The 22,004-nt window shown below is 31.6% G+C and overlaps 1 protein-coding gene across 1 annotated transcript; it reads left to right on the top strand.

The window, feature by feature from the left end:
• Positions 1-14,222: 14,222 nt before the first annotated feature.
• On the top strand, positions 14,223-20,777 carry LOC143065320 (twist-related protein 2-like). Its single transcript, XM_076238827.1, has 2 exons — positions 14,223-14,962; positions 20,241-20,777. The coding sequence occupies exon 1, from the start codon at positions 14,354-14,356 to the stop codon at positions 14,942-14,944; it is 591 nt and encodes a 196-aa protein (XP_076094942.1). The 5' UTR covers positions 14,223-14,353; the 3' UTR covers positions 14,945-14,962; positions 20,241-20,777.
• Positions 20,778-22,004: the final 1,227 nt, after the last annotated feature.

Here is a 22,004-nt window from a genome sequence, read left to right as displayed (position 1 = left end):
TTCGTGCAAGCACCCCCCCCCCCCCCCCCCCCCCCCCTTTACCACCCTCTTAGAAGATACACTATAAAATATCAAATATTGAAATGATTCAAATCGATCAAAAAGACATTTAAACAAAAACGACTGAATGAATAAGTCTACTTAGTGTTTTGGGGATACGATTGCTTACAAGCAATCTTTAGACTGATACCATTGGCTCAGGGCCATGCCCTCACGTCAACCGTTTTATTCTAAACATTAAGGAACATCTCAGATTCTTATGATTGTCTTGCTTTAAAAGGTAAAAACAAACAAAGGGATTGAACTTAAAGAACTTTCCTATAGTGTTCGTTTCATAATCTTCATGTTTGATATTTCCCTTGACTTATACGAGTGTTTTCTTTCTCTCTTAGTGTTTTTATAAATTTAGAAACACGTCAGAGGGAATTCCACAGTTTTAATAAAAATGCGAGAGTTGTTTGAATTCCGATAAATCGATTTCTGTCATATAAGAACTGAAGTGGAGTTTTTCTTATATGTCACCGTTATGAAACTGATATTTTATATTGTACTTTCATAAAGAAATAGAGAACCATCTAGGTCGTTTAATTATCATTTAATATACGTTCTTGCTCCAGGGTTTGTTTAGGTAATTATGCGCATGCGTATAGTTTTCTTGACTTCAAGGGGTATTAGATTGAAATGTTGCCCTGGATTCCCCTCTCAATTGATTAATTTAAAACGCATGGGATCCTTTCTATGTATGTCTGCTATTGAGGGTTATTGTTGTTGCATAATTTTAAATCATATGCATCATTTAAATTAAAATAAATGTAGTTCACATCGTAAAAATGTAACTACAACACCCCTTCAGGCGAAATGGAGTCTTCCATATTATCGTCTCGAGTTGTCGCCCTTCTGGAAGTAACTTTCGTCAATAGTCTGAATCTAAATACGATACAACACGTCGAGAGAAGTTTACTCGTTCTGTCGATAAACGTCGTATTATATTAAAAACGATCGCAATTTCAACCGAGGAATGTGTGCGGAAAGGAGTCATGACCACTGACCCAAAGGAAATTAGATATCCTTTAAAGTCGGGAATGGGGTTCCTCTTAGAGTTAACGTAGGAAAATAGGTGATAAGATACGAAGTGAAATACATGTAACTGATCTCACTCTGAGTCTCAGTGACTTCTGTGGAAAGTAAACTTGGAATTGATAGTACAAAAATGAAACACAATAAGTACGTTGTTCATACACTTGTACTCGGAATTGCCTATTTTGTAACTATTCAGATTACGTAAATTACATTTTACATGTGCAGTTGAATTAGTTTTGAAAATAATATTATCCAGCTACATGTATACATGTGTCAATGAAAACAATGGCAATCGTATCCCTCAGAGCAATCTGCTCTTTCATTATGTTGTAGGGATGTATAAGTACCACGCCACTTCCATTCTGCGTTTGTGTTACTTGTTATTTTGCTTTCACGGTATTTATCTGATGCGTAAAGATCTATTCGTCTGATTTTTATAGTTTGTTCATATGTTGTACTGCTACACCACCGTCCCACATTATTGATTCAGATAGACGACTTCAAAATGTCAACTCTCCAATTCACATCCGTTTTATGCGGTGCAATGTCGTCTACCCAATCTTATGGCATTAACGTATGTCAATTGATGTGTTGTGCTAGTCCATTTTCACACAAAACGGACTTCTTTAAAAGGTAATGCTCCTGACACAAAAATTGCCTCAGGAGCGAAACTAACAATTGATAAAACACATGCACTTTCAAGTAAGTACAGCCGGAAAATATGGTAAAGTAAGTTGTCCTGGATACCATTAGTAACAGAGAAGCACTTAAATGCAAAATAAGCACAGTGAAATAAAATGTAAGCTTTTAATGTTTCTACGCACAGTGAAATAAAATGATAGCTTTTCTTTTTCTATGTACAGTGTACATACAGGACAGTCACATTCCGAGCCATTTTATGACTGTGTAAGACTCTTGAACTGAGAAAACTGTTCTCCGTCCTGACATGGTCCAAGGGACTGTTCCATAATGAGTGTATAGGAGGATCTAGATGAGATTCATATAATAGAGAATAATGGACGAATTATTAATGACTTTTGAGAAAAATTACCAAAGAACTTAAGAATAGAGAATAATAAGGTGCAAAAGTATAAAGAATAACTGTGGATAATAAAAGAATTGCATGGCTAATATTGTATACTGATTACAGAAATAAACGATATACAGAAGCAAGAAAGCATATAATTGCAGAAAAAAACTGAGACAAATCGTATTCATGAAAATTTTACAGAATAAGCATTTTTTTTTTGTTAAGATAAAAAAAAAATGCCTCAATGATTATTAATACTGACATTATATTAATACTGTCTTAAATCATAAAAGCCTGAAGTAAACCATCATGGCACAAATTGAACAAGAAACAAAACTATAAGAATCCCATTGTTGATATTAGCATGGAAGTATTATATTGACAGGAACTACTACGACCCGACTTCAAACGTTTCATCTGCGATTCCGCGCGCAATTTAATGACATGTTTATTAGCTTGAAACATGGCACGTTATTTACACACCAGCGTGTGGTGCCCTACGATATTGTCATTCTCGGTTGCTTTCGGGATTACGGAAATAAACGAAGAAATCGAAAGTTGTGATAAATTCTTAGGAAACAGCAATCGGCAAACCTCGACAGATTCCGTTACCTTACATCTGCATATGTGTGCCGATGGATTGAGTGATTGATGGATTAATGCGAGTCATCATTAATTCTATAGAAAAACACATTGACGATGGAGATTTGACCAAATTTATTGAATAAATGCCCCATTTTTATTGATTTATTTTTCGGTAGAAATTGGACTATATGTAATATATATCGCAAGTTGTGATTATATAATAACTACTGTTTACTCCACTGAGTGGCACACATATCCTGCATTTTTAAGACGATTGTAAATGATCGTTCTGATAAAATCAAAAGATCAAAGAGATTTTAGACAAATGTAGGAATTATTAAGCTTCGCTCTAAATCCAGGGTAAGATCATTGGTTGGTATATACGAATGTTCAGCTGAACCCCGATGTGTTGAATTTTTTTTTAGTACTGTGACTCACGGATTTGTATAGTGACATTATACAAATTCTTGTGCGACTGTTCAATAATATTTACCAGTATCATTTGGTCGGATAGTGATAACATATTTTACAGGACAAAAATATACAGCTATATATATAACGTAGTTAGATCTCTATTTTCTTCTGCTGTATTTTGTTGATTGGTACTTGCTCGATTAATTTTCGTATTATAAACTGGAAATTTCTACTTTCCAGGATTATCCAGTAACTTAACCATATATATCACTCTAAACTTCACAGTTTTAATATTTATCAAATATATTTATTGTTAACCGGCGGTAACCGGAACAGACCTTAATCGCGATTTAAACTTCACCCACAAACTAATAAAATAATGTAACTCACTATTTCAAATCGTTGTAGAATAATTAATTCTGGGCCGATTTTCATTTTTTATGCATCAGTCGATTTGTTTAAATAAGTTGTTCACGAATAAAGGTCTACCGACGCGATTGAAATAAGTAAAGGTGTTTTCCGACAGGTAATATTGTTAAGATGTCTCGATTAAAACCACGTGATTGATAAGAAGTATCTCTGGTCAATTTATGACCGCGGCATCGCAGATAGTCACAAAGGAAATTAACGACAGCGTACTAATTAGACAGTTTCCATATATTTTCTACAGGGCTACCCGGGTTATAAATAAATGCTAATTAATCGTTGTAGTTCCTGTCAATATAATACTTCCATGATATTAGTAAACGTCCTCATTTTCCCGACTTAATGTTGAAAAATATAAAATGCTGTTCTCAAATCTAAAAGCTGTTAAAGTTACGAAAAATGTTCTTCATGGAGTTGTTACAGGTCTGCAAGCCTGCAAAGTATCAAAATGATTGGTCAAATTCCAAAGAATATCTGTCGGTTTGAATATTTATCCTGGATTTATGAAATGAAAAAACAACAGAACTCGGTAAAGCTTTGTGCATGATAGCGATGTCTACAAAACCAAAGAGATGAAACAAACCCAAACAAATGCTACCTGAAAGCAAGCCACTTAACAATAAAGATAAATCTCTAAAAAATGTACTTCAATCGAAAAACATGAACGAGTACAGTATACAGTTATATATGATCATATATTTAATCCCGCCTTTGGATTAACGATTTTTTTTTATTCTTAAAATAACTGAATAAATTCACGGTTTGGACATTTTTGCATGAAAAGTTGTTATCTAGGAAATTTTAAGACTTGCTTTCAATGGGGCAAGTAATTGCATGGTATTCCATGTGCCTTTGATTATTTAAATTTACAATTAATCTCTCCATACTAACATGCAGTATAATTTTTCCAATATTTCATTGTTGATGCCAGAATGTGTGATGAATTTGGAAGGTCTGCAAGCACTTGACTTTAACATTGTTTCTAACACAGGCCACACTTCAGCTGTCTGTTTATATTTAAAGTAGTTTTTAGTGAAAACAAGGGAGGTAGGGATTGTTTTTGTTTGATCTGAAAAGGAACAATCTCGTACAGGTGTGTTGCTGAAGGCTGATGCTTTACAACACACGTTATAAGTTTCATGTTCCGTGTACCAAATAGAAATAATGAAGATTGTTTCGTAAATATATGTGAAAAATTTTCTTAAAAGTGTGTGTATACAAGGGAATGAAGGTTGTTTGTCCAGAAACTACTTCACGAGAAATCTATTCAAAGTATAAATAAGGCTGGGCATATATTAGACAACAGCCTAATTTGGCTACTGAAATTCAAAATTATATTTAACAATTTTGATAAGCTAAACATATTACTATAGCAAAGTAGCAAGACAATATCAACTACACGCACATAAAACCAAATTAAACTCTTGGCTAGTAGTTAAATTATCTTCTGATTTCTTCTAGTATAATGTCTTTATAGCTTGGATGAAAATCTTATTCATGTCTTTGGTTACATTTACAAAAAAAGTTATTAAAAATGTCTGCAACATTTGATTGATCATTTATTTTGCCATTATCATTTTGACACAAGAAATGATCAAGAAAATGTTGCAGAGATCATTTGCACAATACACTGAAAAGTGTTGTCAAAATGACTACCTTTGTTCAACCGCCAGAGCAACGCTCTATAAATTAGTTTCTTATAAGACTGACGTTTAAGTTTGGTTAAAATGTTTCGTTGTTGGCGATATGTCTGCCAGTGTTTCTTTGATCGTATAGGTAATTTTTGTGTGTGGAAATTGTCTCTTGTATTATGGATTGCCTCTTTAAGTGTATATTCATAAATGGTGCTGTTTTGTATACAGTTATTCTATTTTCACTGGTATGTGGTTGTCAACTATATACTCATCAATCAACGGCTTAGTAATTTGCAAAACAATAAACGAAAAATATATATGACTAATTTGACAGAAAACAACTGAAAACCTTAAAACTAAATACAGAAAAAAGGTCTCAGTTGAAAAGAAAGTGATTTATATTAATAGCGTAACTGTCGTGGTAGCCTAGTTGAACTTCGGTGAATCCTTCCAATTAAATTCAGTGGTTTTCAACACAAATACGAATACGTTACTGTGACTGGTGTGTGTTAATTTTAACGGTTCCAATGAATCCCCCCGTTCAACCACAGATTGGTGTTGCTTTCGTGTGGTAACTCTGTAACGGTTCAAATGAATCGAATAGTTTAGTATTTATATAATAATGATTCCCTGCCAAACTTACAATATATGACCTTCATGTACAACATAATGGAATGCTAATCCTTCAATCATTAATTGTATTCATAAATTACTTCATTTCATCGATCTCTGTACGTGATATTCTAAAATAAATTACGACTACAAGAAAATTTAACTTTAAACATGTAACCGTATATCGTCTTTCTGTTTTTCTAGCTGACCGGAAGAATGGTCGTCTGCATACATGCATCAAAACGTCGCATTCAATATTATTTCCAAATGATAAATGAAGTTTATAAGTGAACCATTACCATCTTAAAATTCCGGAGGACGGTAGGGAAACCACAGAATACCAAGGTGACCAGGTCAAATAGAGAAGATGATTGAAGATCTGTCAATGCGGGGTGTTGTTTATGTATTTCAAAGACGCTTGACGTATGTGATATAGATCGGTCATCTTAATCAATTATAAAGAGGTTTACCATAAGTTTGAGAAAAAGATCCACGAAGATATTATCATGCATAAATTAGAAAATCTATTTTAAATCGACTTATTACTATAATTTACTTTGGCTTTATATAAATTAAACCAGAAAACCATTATTCAAGATGCGAATTTTTAATCTATATCGAAATTGAAAAAAATATCATTTTCAATACTTTTAATGTCGAGTCTGCAATCGTTGTCATTGTCGGTGGCGTGAACTTTAAGGCATTAGGATACAAGTTTGGGTTAAAGTTTTTTGAAAGGTTATATGAAAGTTTGACAGAAGCTTATTCTGGGTCTAGAAATAGTATCTAAAGATTTTATCATGTTTATGGAAAAATAGACTAAGCTCTCGGCGGTCAACACCACAATTTTACACTAATAGCATCAATCGGCGGCTAGATACTGGGTTCCGTGGAACCCTTTATGAATGTTTTTATTTTTATTTTCTAGCAAATTAATACCACATCTTCTTTTTTTTTATAATAAACGCAATGCGTTTTCCTTACGTTAGAAAGTTCACCATAAAACAAGAGGAAAACATCAGATGTGAATCTCTGAATTTATATTGACCATTAACTAATTTATAAACGAATTATCGAAGTCTTTAAAGTATATTCAAGAAGTGATATTATTTACCAAAGTTTTACAAAACAAGCTTTTATAATTATGCACGAGACTTGCACGTGTGATGTGAATTCCCGTTTATTAACAGAAGAGATTAGAAACGCCTTCAACGTAAGATCCTTCAAAGACGTTTACAGATCCATCCAAAGACCAATTAACACGTTTCTTTTGAATAAATAATAACATATGATTCAGAAATAAATCGTGTTATTCCACGAGAACACAAAATCAAATATGAACTTCATTTTCAAAGAAATAGATTTACACCTTTTTAATATGACTGATGTTTATTTATGATGTTCATTATTTTAATAATACTGAAAGAATTTACTAAAATGACTTTCACTTTTGATTATTTCAAAGTAATAGAAGTGTTTATACGTAATGGTTCCTAATTAAACACCTGCCGCTGTATGTTTTCATCTTTTATTTGTTTTAGGCAAAATAAATATGGAATCGTTTGTTCGTCTGCACTTGCTGAAATTTTCAATGTTGGCACTTACAAATTCTTAAATGTGAATACTTGTATAATTATTTTGGAACTGTTTTATAAGAAAAGATATTAGTGCTCCTAATTGGTGCTGCCTTTTGTAATTTTCATTTGAGATTTAGACGCAGTGTCCCTTTTTTCTATCATATATTTGTATAAAATAACACCGAATAATTGAATATCTAGCATAGATGGACCTGAGATATGTACGCCCAGGTCAATATTCATGTCTCTGGACCTTTAATATTTGATGCAAATATATGATTTCAGTCAGATGTGCTTATCTAAGAGGATTTTTTTTAATACTTCTAAATTTTCCATTATTTTTCGTAAGTGAAGATTTATTTCTAGGATTCCACATAAAAAATCTCAAATGGCAAATTAATGTAAAGGGTTGCAGGGAAGAGGTGTGGCGCTGTGCTCTAAAATTGACACCCACATCCTGTGAATGTTTGTCTGAAGTTGTCATAATCCTAGGATCATCAATAACCCCTAGGGAGTACTACTGTCAATAAAGGCGGACGTCGGGGTTATAATATATTTGCATTAATTATTTTGATAAAATTGATACCTTCGCGCTAATGATAGCGTGCAGATTTACTTTGATTGAAATTTTATGACATGTTCAAATCAAAGAAACTTTTACCTATGATATTCCGCAGACCCCATGTAAAGAACAGTTTTATTAAGGCTGAGACTACTATGTGTTATAGCAGTCTCAGATAACGGGTAGAATTAGGATTGATCTGCTTATTAAAATTCTTGGAAATATGATAAATTAAAATAACACTAATTAAATTTCGTGATTCCAAAGCGTTTTATATTTATCTTCCGCAGGACGCTCAAAGTCGTTTTTAACATCCGAAGCGTAAAACAAGTGTTTTCTAAGATTTTGGCTTTTTGATAATCGTCCTTCAATGGTCTTATAACTGTGAATGACCAATATGAACTTCAGAAAAAAAATACCCGATTAAAATTGCTTGTCAGTTTGAATCTACCACATAATCTGATGATTAGTAGTATACTAAATTCTTTTCAACAAGGATTTTTGACATTTATAAATTTTGAAAAAGACATTAAAATAACTAAAATTTGAAAAGTTTGATTTAAAGATTTTACTAAATGTTCATAAAAATGATACTTATACTTCAATATTTCTACAAAATAAGGTTGGTTGGTCAATGATTTTTACTTTCTACAAAGTAAGGTTGGTTGGTCAATGATTTTTACTTTCTACAAAATAAGGTTGGTTGGTCAATGATTTTTACTTTCTACAAAATAAGGTTGGTTGGTCGATGATTTTTACTTTCTACAAAATAAGGTTGGTTGGTCAATGATTTTTACTTTCTACAAAATAAGGTTGGTTGGTCAATGATTTTTACTTTCTACAAAATAAGGTTGGTTGGTCAATGATTTTTACTTTCTACAAAGTAAGGTTGGTTGGTCAATGATTTTTACTTTCTACAAAATAAGGTTGGTTGGTCAATGATTTTTACTTTCTACAAAGTAAGGTTGGTTGGTCAATGATTTTTACTTTCTACAAAATAAGGTTGGTTGGTCAATGATTTTTACTTTCTACAAAATAAGGTTGGTTGGTCGATGATTTTTACTTTCTACAAAATAAGGTTGGTTGGTCAATGATTTTTACTTTCTACAAAATAAGGTTGGTTGGTCAATGATTTTTACTTTCTACAAAATAAGGTTGGTTGATCAATGATTTTTACTTTCTACAAAGTAAGGTTGGTTGGTCAATGATTTTTACTTTCTACAAAATAAGGTTGGTTGGTCAATGATTTTTACTTTCTACAAAGTAAGGTTGGTTGGTCAATGATTTTTACTTTCTACAAAATAAGGTTGGTTGGTCAATGATTTTTACTTTCTACAAAATAAGGTTGGTTGGTCGATGATTTTTACTTTCTACAAAATAAGGTTGGTTGGTCAATGATTTTTACTTTCTACAAAATAAGGTTGGTTGGTCAATGATTTTTACTTTCTACAAAGTAAGGTTGGTTGGTCAATGATTTTTACTTTCTACAAAGTAAGGTTGGTTGGTCGATGATTTTTACTTTCTACAAAATAAGGTTGGTTGGTCAATGATTTTTACAACTAATAGTTGATAAGAAAATAATCAGTAAATATGAAAACAGTAAGACATTCACATTAAACTTAAAATATAAATTTATGGAATATTCCTTGTTAAGCTATTTCATTATAAAATTTCGTTAGATGGGTCAACTTTATTAAAATATCTTAATACAAAAAATCAATTCGTTTAATAAATCTTTGGTTTCACGCATAATGTTTATAATGTTTTCATCAAATCAAACATTTTAGTTTTTAGTTTGATGCTTTCTGACAATTTTACTATTTTTATAAATTTTTTTAACTATAATTACTGAAATAATAGTTAAAAAGTTTAATAAAAATAAAAGCACAAAATTGCGAGATGCCCTCTCCTCATTCGTAGGTTGTTGAATTAAGATTGGAATAAAAAATATGTATTGCAGAGGTATAAGGTTGCCTCCATTATTAATTTTAGTATCATTGTCAATATAAGGTTAACAATATTAATTTGTTCATTTTGACACTTTAAATTTACTAAAGTCACTAATTGCTTTCATTAACGAAAAGCGTTTAAAACAAATATAAATTTATAAGAACTCCATCATAAATAAGCAACTACTGAGATGTCCACCGGGTCAAGTATCAATTACTGTCAACCAGCGCAGCATCATAGATATCATACCGCCCCGTGACCGATGACACGTTTGGTGTGAAATTGGAAATGTCAGACCAGATTAACTATGAAATATTTCCGGATTAACACATTTATTAAGCGACGATTGTAATATTCAATTAATATTTACAAAAATTAGCAGGTTCTTTGATTGATTTACGAATCTTTATGTTAATCCATGCAGGTTTTAAAGTTTATTGGTTTAAGGATTGTTTATTAACATCACAAAACATGGGTCATTTAAACTGACAATGCAATTTGAAGAAGTTTATAAAAAATATTGGAGAGAACAAACTTTCTTACAATTTCAGTGTATTATTTAGATTTAAATAAATAATAAAAAAGAGATGTTGGATAAACGTCTTTGAGGCAACATCCCAGCACAAGTAACAAACAGACACTAACAGAGCGACATATTGTATGCAACAATAGATTTAAAAAATGGCTTTATCCTATATGCAACATTAGACTAAAAAAAGTCCATATATTGTATGCAACAATAGACTAAAAAAAGGTCCATATATTGTATGCAACAATAGACTTAAAAAAGGTCCATATATTGTATGCAACAATAGACTAAAAAAAGGTCCATATATTGTATGCAACAATAGACTTAAAAAAGGTCCATATATTGTATGCAACAATAGACTTAAAAAAGGTCCATATATTGTATGCAACAATAGACTAAAAAAAGGTCCATATATTGTATGCAACAATAGACTTAAAAAATGTCCATATATTGTATGCAACAATAGACTAAAAAAAGGTCCATATATTGTATGCAACAATAGACTAAAAAAAGGTCCATATATTGTATGCAACAATAGACTAAAAAAAGGTCCATATATTGTATGCAACAATAGACTTAAAAAAGGTCCATATATTGTATGCAACAATAGACTAAAAAAAGGTCCATATATTGTATGCAACAATAGACTAAAAAATGTCCATATATTGTATGCAACAATAGACTAAAAAAGGTCCATATATTGTATGCAACAATAGACTAAAAAAAGGTCCATATATTGTATGCAACAATAGACTTAAAAAAGGTCCATATATTGTATGCAACAATAGACTAAAAAAAGGTCCATATATTGTATGCAACAATAGACTTAAAAAATGTCCATATATTGTATGCAACAATAGACTTAAAAAAGGTCCATATATTGTATGCAACAATAGACTAAAAAAAGGTCCATATATTGTAAAATGTCCATATATTGTATGCAACAATAGACTTAAAAAAGGTCCATATATTGTATGCAACAATAGACTAAAAAAAGGTCCATATATTGTATGCAACAATAGACTTAAAAAATGTCCATATATTGTATGCAACAATAGACTTAAAAAATGTCCATATATTGTATGCAACAATAGACTAAAAAATGGTCCATATATTGTATGCAACAATAGAATTAAAAAGGGGCCATATACTGTATGCAATAATAGACTACGAAATATGTCTTCAATAATACTGTCAAAATATTTGAAAGGATTTTCTAGAGTTAATGGATTATTTCTAATTTATCTTGATATATTTTAATCAGTAAGAGAAATGATGAAAACTTTGGTTCAATTAATTTGTTCCCTACAAATAAGCATGAGCTTAATTAACAAAAGGTACAACTTGCTACGTGGATAATCATATTATTTAAACTAACGCCGTCAGTTTGTACGATATTAAAATGCTAGTGCTTATACTAATTTTGACATGGAAGCCCACTGCCTGAAGGAGATAAAACATGAATTTCATTTATTTTGTAATAAAATTCTTCTTAAGTTTTCAATCTAATGTCACACTGCATAATAACCGTGTTATATATGTGTAAGTATAGAAAGATATAGATATCTGCAAACAAAACTTCTTAAAGCTTTATATAAAGTTGACGCTTTGAATAGTGCAAAATTAATATAAATATATTTATATATGTATGCGTGTTTTTTGGGGTTTTTTTTGTTGCGTAAAAAGCGAACTGTACATGTATACTTGTTGCCGCATTTCTAGACAAAAAATGCAATATCATACATTATTTAGAGGCAGTTTCAGTATTTCCGTTTTTAGCAGTACACGAACTTCTTTTTTGTGACATACAACTAATACATATATATCGGATAGAATCAAGAAACAACATTCGCAAATTGTTCATGTAATAAACATTTCTGTTTGAGGTGTTTACTCACTTACTTTATTAATTCATAAAAATTCTATCAACAGTTTTTATAAAAATGTTAACTGATTTAGGTCCTTTATGAATTTGTCGATTTGACCATCACACTCGACATTTCTCCTTGAAAGTTAGAGAACATTTGAAACCATTAAGCTGTGTGGTCTACCACTGGACATATTTTTGTTTGGTTTTAGATATTGTTGATATTGATAAAAATGCATACAAATACAAATACCTGTCAAAATTGATTAAGTTTTATAAACATTACCAATGAAAGTAGAATTTCATACCATTTCACCAAGTGGATGGCTGCATTCAATCTGTGTGAAAAGCGCAATACTCAGTAAATGAAACCGATTAATGCAGTCAATAATTACATCGTATTCTTTACACTGTTAGATCCCCGTGGTCTTTCCAGTGCATTTTACATAAATACCTCTTATTTTTTGTAAATCTTTTAATTAAAAAAAAAAAGCTTTTAAAATATTGAATTCTGTCGTAAGAAAAATGAAGTAGTACTTCCCGTCATGTATATATACTTTTCCCAGAGAATTTATATATAACACTCGACTACGATCAAATGGTACTCTTGAAAAAAATTTATTTAGAGTTTTTTGCTTTTTAATTTTACAGAACGGAAGTCGTTTAAACTTCCATCTCGTTAATCCTGGTGTTTACAAGGAAAACAGATGTCATTGAAATTGTGAATATTTTTATGAATGAAGGAATGTTTTCTTACTTATCAAGAGCGTGGGAACTTTCTTTCCACGTGCAATCTTCACGCCAAAGTGTGACTCAATGCAGCATTGTAAATTACGAAATCTCCAGCAAATCTTATTAACTGACTGGTAAAACTATCTGCTTAAAAAATCAAATGTTTCCTTGGGTATACATTCTGTATAAATAAAATCTGAAGGATTCATCAGAATTGCAGATATTTACGATGACGTTTTAAATGTTCTGCTTTGTCGCCGCAATACCGGACAGGAACGTTGGTGCAGACGGGAAAATGATTAACGTCAAATAACTAAAATACAAAGTCGTAATCGGAAACGACATGTCATCACGAGAATGTTACGGAATTAAAAAAGCGTCAAGTCAAGGGCAGTGATATAGATATAGTTATTGTTCCCAAACCATAGACCATAAAACTGACTATGTTTTCAACTAACTTTCTCTTTATACCATTACAGCCTAAACATACTTTTTTTTAACCTCTAATTTTTTTTTATTAAATTATGTGTTAATCGATTTAAAAATACTGTCTGATATTATAGGTATTTTTTTGCGCATTATTAAAATTTTGCAATGTACAACGGTTAATAGTTTTCCATATTAATTGCAGAATTTTTGCGAATAATATTTAAACCGCCAAAAATAGGACACCTGCTATATCGCATTATCACATAACTTATTTATTACAATTAAGAAATATGTTGACAAAACAAAACTTGTTTATCTTTACTAATTTCACCCCTTTACGTGAAATCTTTATCTTGTGAATATTTGTTTTTCTTTCTGGGATCAATGGGGCGATTATCGGAACAAAAACTTTCTCAGGTTTTATTTATTCAATAAAATCTTATTCAAAGGTATATCAATCAGAAATGGAATATTGAAAAATTTGCAAAGATTGACTAAACATGCTGAAGTTTCTGACAAATATCTTTTCTTTCTCGTCTTGCGTTCCATGTTGTCAGTCAAACGCCATGGGAATTTTCGCGCGAGACGAATATCACAATTCCACACTTTTGCGATATGGGTAATATAATTTTTGATTGGCAGAATGGATTCGGGGATTTATTACCTATTTACATGTACACCAACCTCAGCTTCTGCTGGAGGAGGCGGGGCGTAATACTGTAAACAAACATTGGCATTACCATCTGGTATAAATGGACGTGCCTCACAAATAATTAACCGAATGCACGTGTATAAGTAATAAGTTTATTTCTGAACAGAAAAAAAAAGTGAAAGTTTAAAATTTTTTGGTGGTATCCTGTTGACAAACTGCACGAGATACATTTATGCAGAATTATTGTTTAAACTAATTTTTTACAAATAACTCCATGGTATTAACAGACTTAACTATGATACCACAGCAGTGTAGCAATATGACGGATACAATGTATGTTCAGGGACAAATTGGAATACCCATGATCAAACAGGAATATGCCGAGGATATGACGGACCATTTAGAAATGGACTTATCCAAAATGAAAAAGAAATCTCGAAAAAGAACCTTCAGCAAGACATTTGATTCTGTATCGGAGGCATCGTCACACGAAAACTCGAATGACAGTTCGTCTTCATGTAGTGGAGAAAACAGCAAGAAAAAGAAAAAAGGACAATCAATGGAAGAAATTAATACTCAAAGATGTTTAGCAAATGTTCGTGAACGACAGAGGACACAAAGTTTAAATGAAGCCTTTTCAACTCTCCGAACCATTATTCCGACGTTACCCTCAGATAAACTTAGTAAAATCCAGACTCTGAAGTTAGCTTCCCGTTATATTGACTTTCTGTACCAAGTATTAAGAACTGATGACAATTGTGATAAGAATAAGTCTACCAGTTGTAGTTATGTAGAAGATGAGAGACTAAGTTATGCCTTTTCTGTGTGGAGGATGGAGGGAGCATGGGCATTGCCGGGACACTGATTTATATTACATTCTTAGGTTAGTATTAAATATATAATATAGAATAACTATAGCTTACACAGTTATTGTATTATAAAATAATAATGATAATATACATAGTATTTACTATTCATTATATCATTTGCCTTAAAATCACAAATATCTTTTACCCTTCCTTAAACAAATGACTTTTAACAATAACAACAAACATTTATTTGACAATAAAACAATATTTTCTATTGTTATTTTGAATTTTTCAACAGCAAACAAATAGATGTGTGTGTGTGTATAGTCAATGAAAAATAAATACACACGTCCACGGAAATCACTTAACAGATTGTATGAAACATAGTTGAATAAAAAATTAACATAAAGAGTATTTTATATTAGCTTTGATAAATTTAACCTCTATTTGACCAGCGCAATATCTAAACTTGCCAGGATTTATCTAGAAAATGGTTACCCATATCAACAGATGCTGGGGTGAAAGATTTAAGATTTTATCAAAAATATGATTGATATCATAAATATGATAAATAAATAATAAAACTGAAAGGATAACACTTCAGATATAAAATAACAATATAAAATATATCGAATTATGTTTCATTTCTCAAAATTAAGTGATTTAAAATTAATTGGTAAGTACCCTGGTACTGAACATATCTTGCTGACAGTCGTAAATTATATTGGTAGATTGTGCATGAACAAATAAATGTGCACGAACAAATAAAGGATTTGTCTTCTGTGTAAATATCATATTATTGCATTAAAGCAAATAAAGTTAAATGAATATAGACTATATGGTATCAGTAATGTTTCCATGTTTCGGTAAAAAATATGTATATTCTTTGAAAAGATTACTTTCACATTAAACTGAATTTTAAAAATTACAGTTTAATGTTAATCTGATTAAGAGCAAATTGTTTTAAATATTACATGAAAAGGTCACAAGTTCTATTTTTTTTTATCACGATTGAAAGAAAACGGCTAAACAGAAATTTATCCCAAAAAAATAATTTTGGAGCATCAAAAATCAACACTTTTAAACCCTAAATTTATAATGTCCTGGAAGTGTTACAAACGTGTTATCCTGGAATAATTAATGCTGTCTTTTATTCTTAGTAATTTTTTGGTACGGACAATCATTTTAGAGGCATTTTCTATGAGATGGAGACTTTTTTCCCCAAAAAGAATACGTATATCTGGCCTTGCTTATGGAGAAAGTGTTATTTTAAATAGACAACTTTCGAGTTCGATGCATATCCGTCAAAAATTCTGGTTTTAGTGAACATCATTCGTGCGTTTAGGGGCATCGTCACTTCCATTCCAACGTTGAGCGAGTGGTTGGAAAATTATAATACTATATTGCACGATTTATTCGGCAAACTAATTTCACATAATTGACAATCAGCACTGCTGTCATTAGGGAATTGTGCTTAAGTACCTACGAAACAAAAATTATTTCTAGTTTATCCTGCACAATGACGATCACTCAGTTGATAGTATTTAGGGATACAGGCGACCCCCTCTATCTGGTAATTGACGTCACAAAGGCGAGCCTAATTGACAAGTTTTTTTTCCGGTGACGGATGAACTCGAAAGTGGTCTATTTCATTATTATTGATTAAAATGTATGTGTTTTTGTTTTTGTAAAGTTGTTTAGATAAACAATTTTTTCAATTTATGGAACCCTGCATTTTGTCCACAGATAACCTCTTCAAGAGGAATCCTTTGTTCCTTTTATACATCAAAGTTTGCAATGCTTATACTCTATCTGTGTGATTCACAGAGCAACGAAGGCCGTGTTTCAGAATTTTACATTTTATAATATAATCTTTTACCACGAAATTCTTTTGATCTTTGAGCTCAGTGACAAAGTTAACATTAGTTCTGTACAACATCAATACAACAGAACAAAACTAGAAATAATCCAACATGACACATGTATCTGTGCCGGTAGATATACAGACGTGATACACAATCACTTATCATAATCCCAGAGCCAGATTTATATACAGATAAACATTGCATCTCGTCCAATAGAACTTTTAAAGTCAATAATATTTCATTTTTTTTCAAGGTTATACAAATGTCTTTCCATATTTCCGTCTCCCTTTAAATATTTTGCAAACCCACTAATAAAAAGCTTGTGCTTAATGTTTAGTTGAACCAAAACTAAAAAGGGACTAAAAGCCTGTGTGCGACTACTGTAGTGACAGAGACAAATACATCCACCTAAACCAGAGACATGTTACATGTGTTATTCATTAAATTAAATGCATCTGCCTCAACTAGTCTAAATCAGTTGATGAATTTTAGTCGACGAGCGGATTTTGATTCCGCACCTCATATTTTGACTAGTGTACTGCAGGAAAAAACCGAATCTGAAATCTGCCAATAAAAAAATGTTGTATACTTCCTTTTTAAAGTGCGCACAAAAACTATTGCTGTTATAAAAGTCAAAGTCATCAGTTAATGACTTAAACAATTGACCCATGGTGGCATCCAAGTAAAAGAAACTTCAGGTGTAGTAAACATTTGATTTCATTGTTTTGTACGTGGTTGTGTTCCATAACTCGGCTGTTGTTACCGGCGTAAAGCAAGCACCCGACTGTTTCACCCTTGGTTTTCTATCCCCTTTGTATTGATGTTCACTGATACGTAACTTACTGCTTTCTTTATGGAATATTGTGTAATATATGCTCTGGTTATTATATGAGATGCACATCTGGTAACTTTTGAAGTAATATTACTTCATGTATGTACATACTGTGTAGTGAATGAACACCAGACAAGAAATTAGAGATTCTACAATATTGTATTGATTGTTCTTCGTTTAATGTTGTCTGCAGAGTAAGAATAAATGCAAGAAGATTTGGGGTACATGTCATTGCGACCATCCCTTGAAATACACAGACATCTTTTAAAAGATCAGCATCAACACGTATTGTATTATCCTATCTTAAACTCGTAGTAGCCTTAATTCGAGGTTTGCATCATAACGAAGAAAGCAACCAAAGCATTATTCGACCTTTCATATACTCACAGTGCTTTGATAAATCACCCCTAGAATTTTACAAAAGGTACAATGACGAATGTATATCGAATACAATCAAACCATTGCAAAACCAAAGACTGTGAACAGATTTTGATCTTCTACATTGTAATATGAACCACCGTACAAATGTAATAAGACTATTTATTGCATAGCAATATAATATTTCCCACAGAAAGTAATCAAAAGTTAGCTTGCAATAAATTCCAATATTGCACTAGTGCAATAAATCTTTAAAATTAATGACGTCATCAACGACAAAATCTTAGTTTAAACCAATTTTTACTTTCAAATATTATATTGCTATACAATAAAAGGGTTATTGCATGAATATTGGGGAATATTGTCCCTCGTAGAACATATATTGCACTCGCAAGCTCGTACAATATAAAATTCTACTCGGGACAATATTCCCCAATATTTATGCAATAACCCTATAATATCAACGTCTTGACCGATCTCGTGCAATTTGAAAAGGCATTTTTTTAAAAATGTATACAAAATGTAGTAGTGTAACTACCCATACTATAAACAAGGAAGGTATATATCATATAACATCCTTGCTATAAATATGTGGATTTATGTATAATAACACAAATGCACTTCGTTAAAATTAACAGTTAAATATCTATAAAGCCAGAAGGCTCGCCCTAAAAAAATGACGGACAATTCCCACATTAATTGTTTTTAAATAGTATTGCCTAAAAAGCTGGGGTTAATACGACTCCTTTTTTTTTTTACCAAATTACTGTATCCGCCGGTCTCATCATAAGTAACAGAAAAGGGAATGACAAACCCACTTATGCATTTTGTAAAGGGACAAATTAGTAAAGACAATAGAAATTATTTAGATCCTCATAAAACGTATAATGTTTTATGGAATACCCACCACTTACAAGCTTAATGCCACTTTATAAACTTTGTGCATGGAAGCTTTTTCTGGATTAACCTATATCAGAAATACTCAAATCAAATGACATCTTAGTGTCAGTAACAAGGACAATAGCATTTTTTGCTAGTAATAATTAAAGAATATAATATTCGTCCAAATCAATTATTCCACCATTACAACGTATATGTGTTTTCCTCCAACGATGTTTTCTTAGTAATCATGTATGCTGTACTATTTTCTTTGTAACAATATAAGTGTTTGTTGTTAGAGCAGTACTCTTTTATTACAATTTAATATAAAATTGAAGGGATGTATTACCAAAGAAACAAGTATGTTAAACGAGAGCCGATTTCCTTAACATCATTAACTATGTATTTCTAAGACATGAAAGAAAATTACTTTTACATTTTTCAAGCATTTTCTTTGGCATTTTCTTCTCAGTTCTCAAGTGTCGTGACGCTCTTTTGCAAAGAAGACCCTCAGCCATCTGCCAAAAACATCAAATCGAGGACGCACATTTGTTACTAGAATGATTATTACTCTGACAAAACGCATCACTCTCTGTTTTTATCATTAAGATGATGCATTTCAAATTCTCCCATCATCTAGTAATGGCACAAGTCTTATTTCCATCAATTAACATTCAACAAAACGAACTGTAGGTGAACACCGTGCTACAGCTACAGCGCTTTTAAGAAACAATATAATTAATGTGTTCATGTAGTAAAATACATTTCTAGAACTAAGTAAAAATATTCATTTCTCTTGGGAAGAAACACATTTGTTTGATTTATGACCTTCATTAATTCATTTCATGTATACATCAGAAAAATTTATGGAATAATTAATAAAATGTCTTCTGGCAGTGACGCAATACATACCAAAGTTTATGACAGTCAGCTGATAGTTAAAAGTTTTTGTCCAGATACATTAAGAACTTTGATTTAAACACGTTGTTTTTTTTAATCAGAATATTTGGATTTGAAAAAGGTATACAGTTTTTTGGTTGCTTTTTTTCAATTAACATAACTGAAAAAAAATGTCGGATGAATCGTATTGACACAGAAAAATAATTCCATAAACCAATCCAGAGTCCAGGAAGGGCATGTATAGCATGACACAAACAATAAGGTTTGAAACATACAATTTTTGGTAACACCATGCAATAATTCAAGATTAAACAATTTCAATTGAAGCTTTAATATGCATTTCATGAAAATATATAGATCGCGGTTAACAACGCGATTAACTGCTGTACATATGACGCACCTTTTGTGGTTTGTGATTCACAAATAAATCACGCCAACAAGAACTTGATACAAATCAGTAGCTTTCATGTATTTACCGCTATCTCTTTGATATTTCAGATTTTGACGAGGACATGGTTTTTGTCTCCAGTGTTTTATGAAATGGCGACCAGTTGTCATGACTACGGACCAATAGTTGAAAAGATGAACAGCCTTCTGATGACTTGTGATAACGATTGTGAGATCTGTCATATTCAGTTAGGACGAATGATAGACACAACTTTCAGTTTATACATCAGTGAAATAGTCCACTTCCGTTAAAGTATAGTAGTCTTCCACCGTACATGTCATGTAATAAATACTTTGTATAGAAATTACATGCTACCGTGTTGCCAATAATGCAGGTGTGTAGGCTGGACAAGCTTGTCGTCCCAACTATTGAACTTCTGACCAAACCTTCCCAATGACCAAACCATGACAAAAGAGTCTCCCATGTGTGATCACGTGTTCATTTTTTGTCACTTATCATCATAATTTAACGTTGTTAAACTTTTAATATTTTTATTTATGAGGAGCAGTATTGACAATCCTTTTATTGTTTTTTTATGAGATTGAATGTTTTGTATAATTTATTTTTAATACAGATGATATGAACAATTGCTGTCTTCTTTTTTTTCTGTTATTATTTGTGATGCGAAAAACAGGTTGTGAACATGTTCGGCTACACAAAATAAATGCAAGTTACAAGTGATACTATGTTTGTGGTGTCTCCAATTTACCTACTTGGCCAATTCAGAAATTGCGGACAACGTATTTAAAAATACTGTTTATTGTTACTCAAACAAAAACAAAACAAAATAAAATATTTCCGTACTCCATGTATACCTTACAACAAAATTATTGTTATTTACCTATATACGTTATTTTATTTGTGGAATTTTCTCCAAGGTTATCATGGTTGTCTCTCTGAAATTGTTTTACATCTAAACCCCTTGTTTGATTAATTTTGTATTTAATTCGTGTCATAGATCAAAACTAAACGTTCAGTGTATGTTCACTTGATTTTTGATAATTTGTCTTTCGATTGAGTTAAAACATTTCAATAGATATTTTAAAGTGTGTCTTTCTATGCTGTGATGTTACACTATTGTTTCAGGGTAAGGTGAAGATTGGCGCCTATTAAAACATTTTAACCCGCTGCATTTGCTTGCAACTGTCCTTAGTCAGGAACCTGATGTTTAGTGGTTGCCGTTTGTTGATGCGGTTCAAAGGTGTTTCTCGTTCTTTTTTTATGTTGAATAGACCGTTCGTTTCCCTGTTTGAATGGTTTAAAACCAGTCATTTTTTTTCAGGTCATTTTCTGCTTGCTGTTCGATGTGAGCCAATGCTCCATGTTGAAGACCGTACTTTGACCTATACTGGTTTACTTTTATAAATTATGACTTGTATGCAGGTTTGTCTCATTGGCACTCGTACCCCATCTTCTTATATCTATATATAAAAAACCACACACACAATACCCACATGAACAACAACAATAAAATCAAAGGACAATGTGTAAAAAAAAAACCACCAGAAATAACAATGCGACATCGAGACAAATCAATATTACAAATATACACCAATGAGTTTATATGCTCTCTTTTTCAAATATAGCTTTCTTGATTATCATGGACAGATAACTCATAAATGATATTTGATATAGTACCATTCAAAAACTTGATATCAAGTGCTCTTAAGGGCTTAGAATGTATCACGCTTGTTATGGTGTTCTGTTCTGTCTCTTTGTTTTATCACGGGAAGCAACCTTTAAAGCATTCACAAATTTTGTACCGTAAAGAGGATATCTGGAATAAATGAACATTTTAGAGTTGTATTTTTTTT

This window comes from Mytilus galloprovincialis, chromosome 2 (genome assembly GCF_965363235.1).
Source record: "Mytilus galloprovincialis chromosome 2, xbMytGall1.hap1.1, whole genome shotgun sequence".
NCBI classification, from domain to species: Eukaryota; Metazoa; Mollusca; class Bivalvia; order Mytilida; family Mytilidae; genus Mytilus; species Mytilus galloprovincialis.
This window is presented reverse-complemented; position numbering and strand designations above follow the sequence as displayed.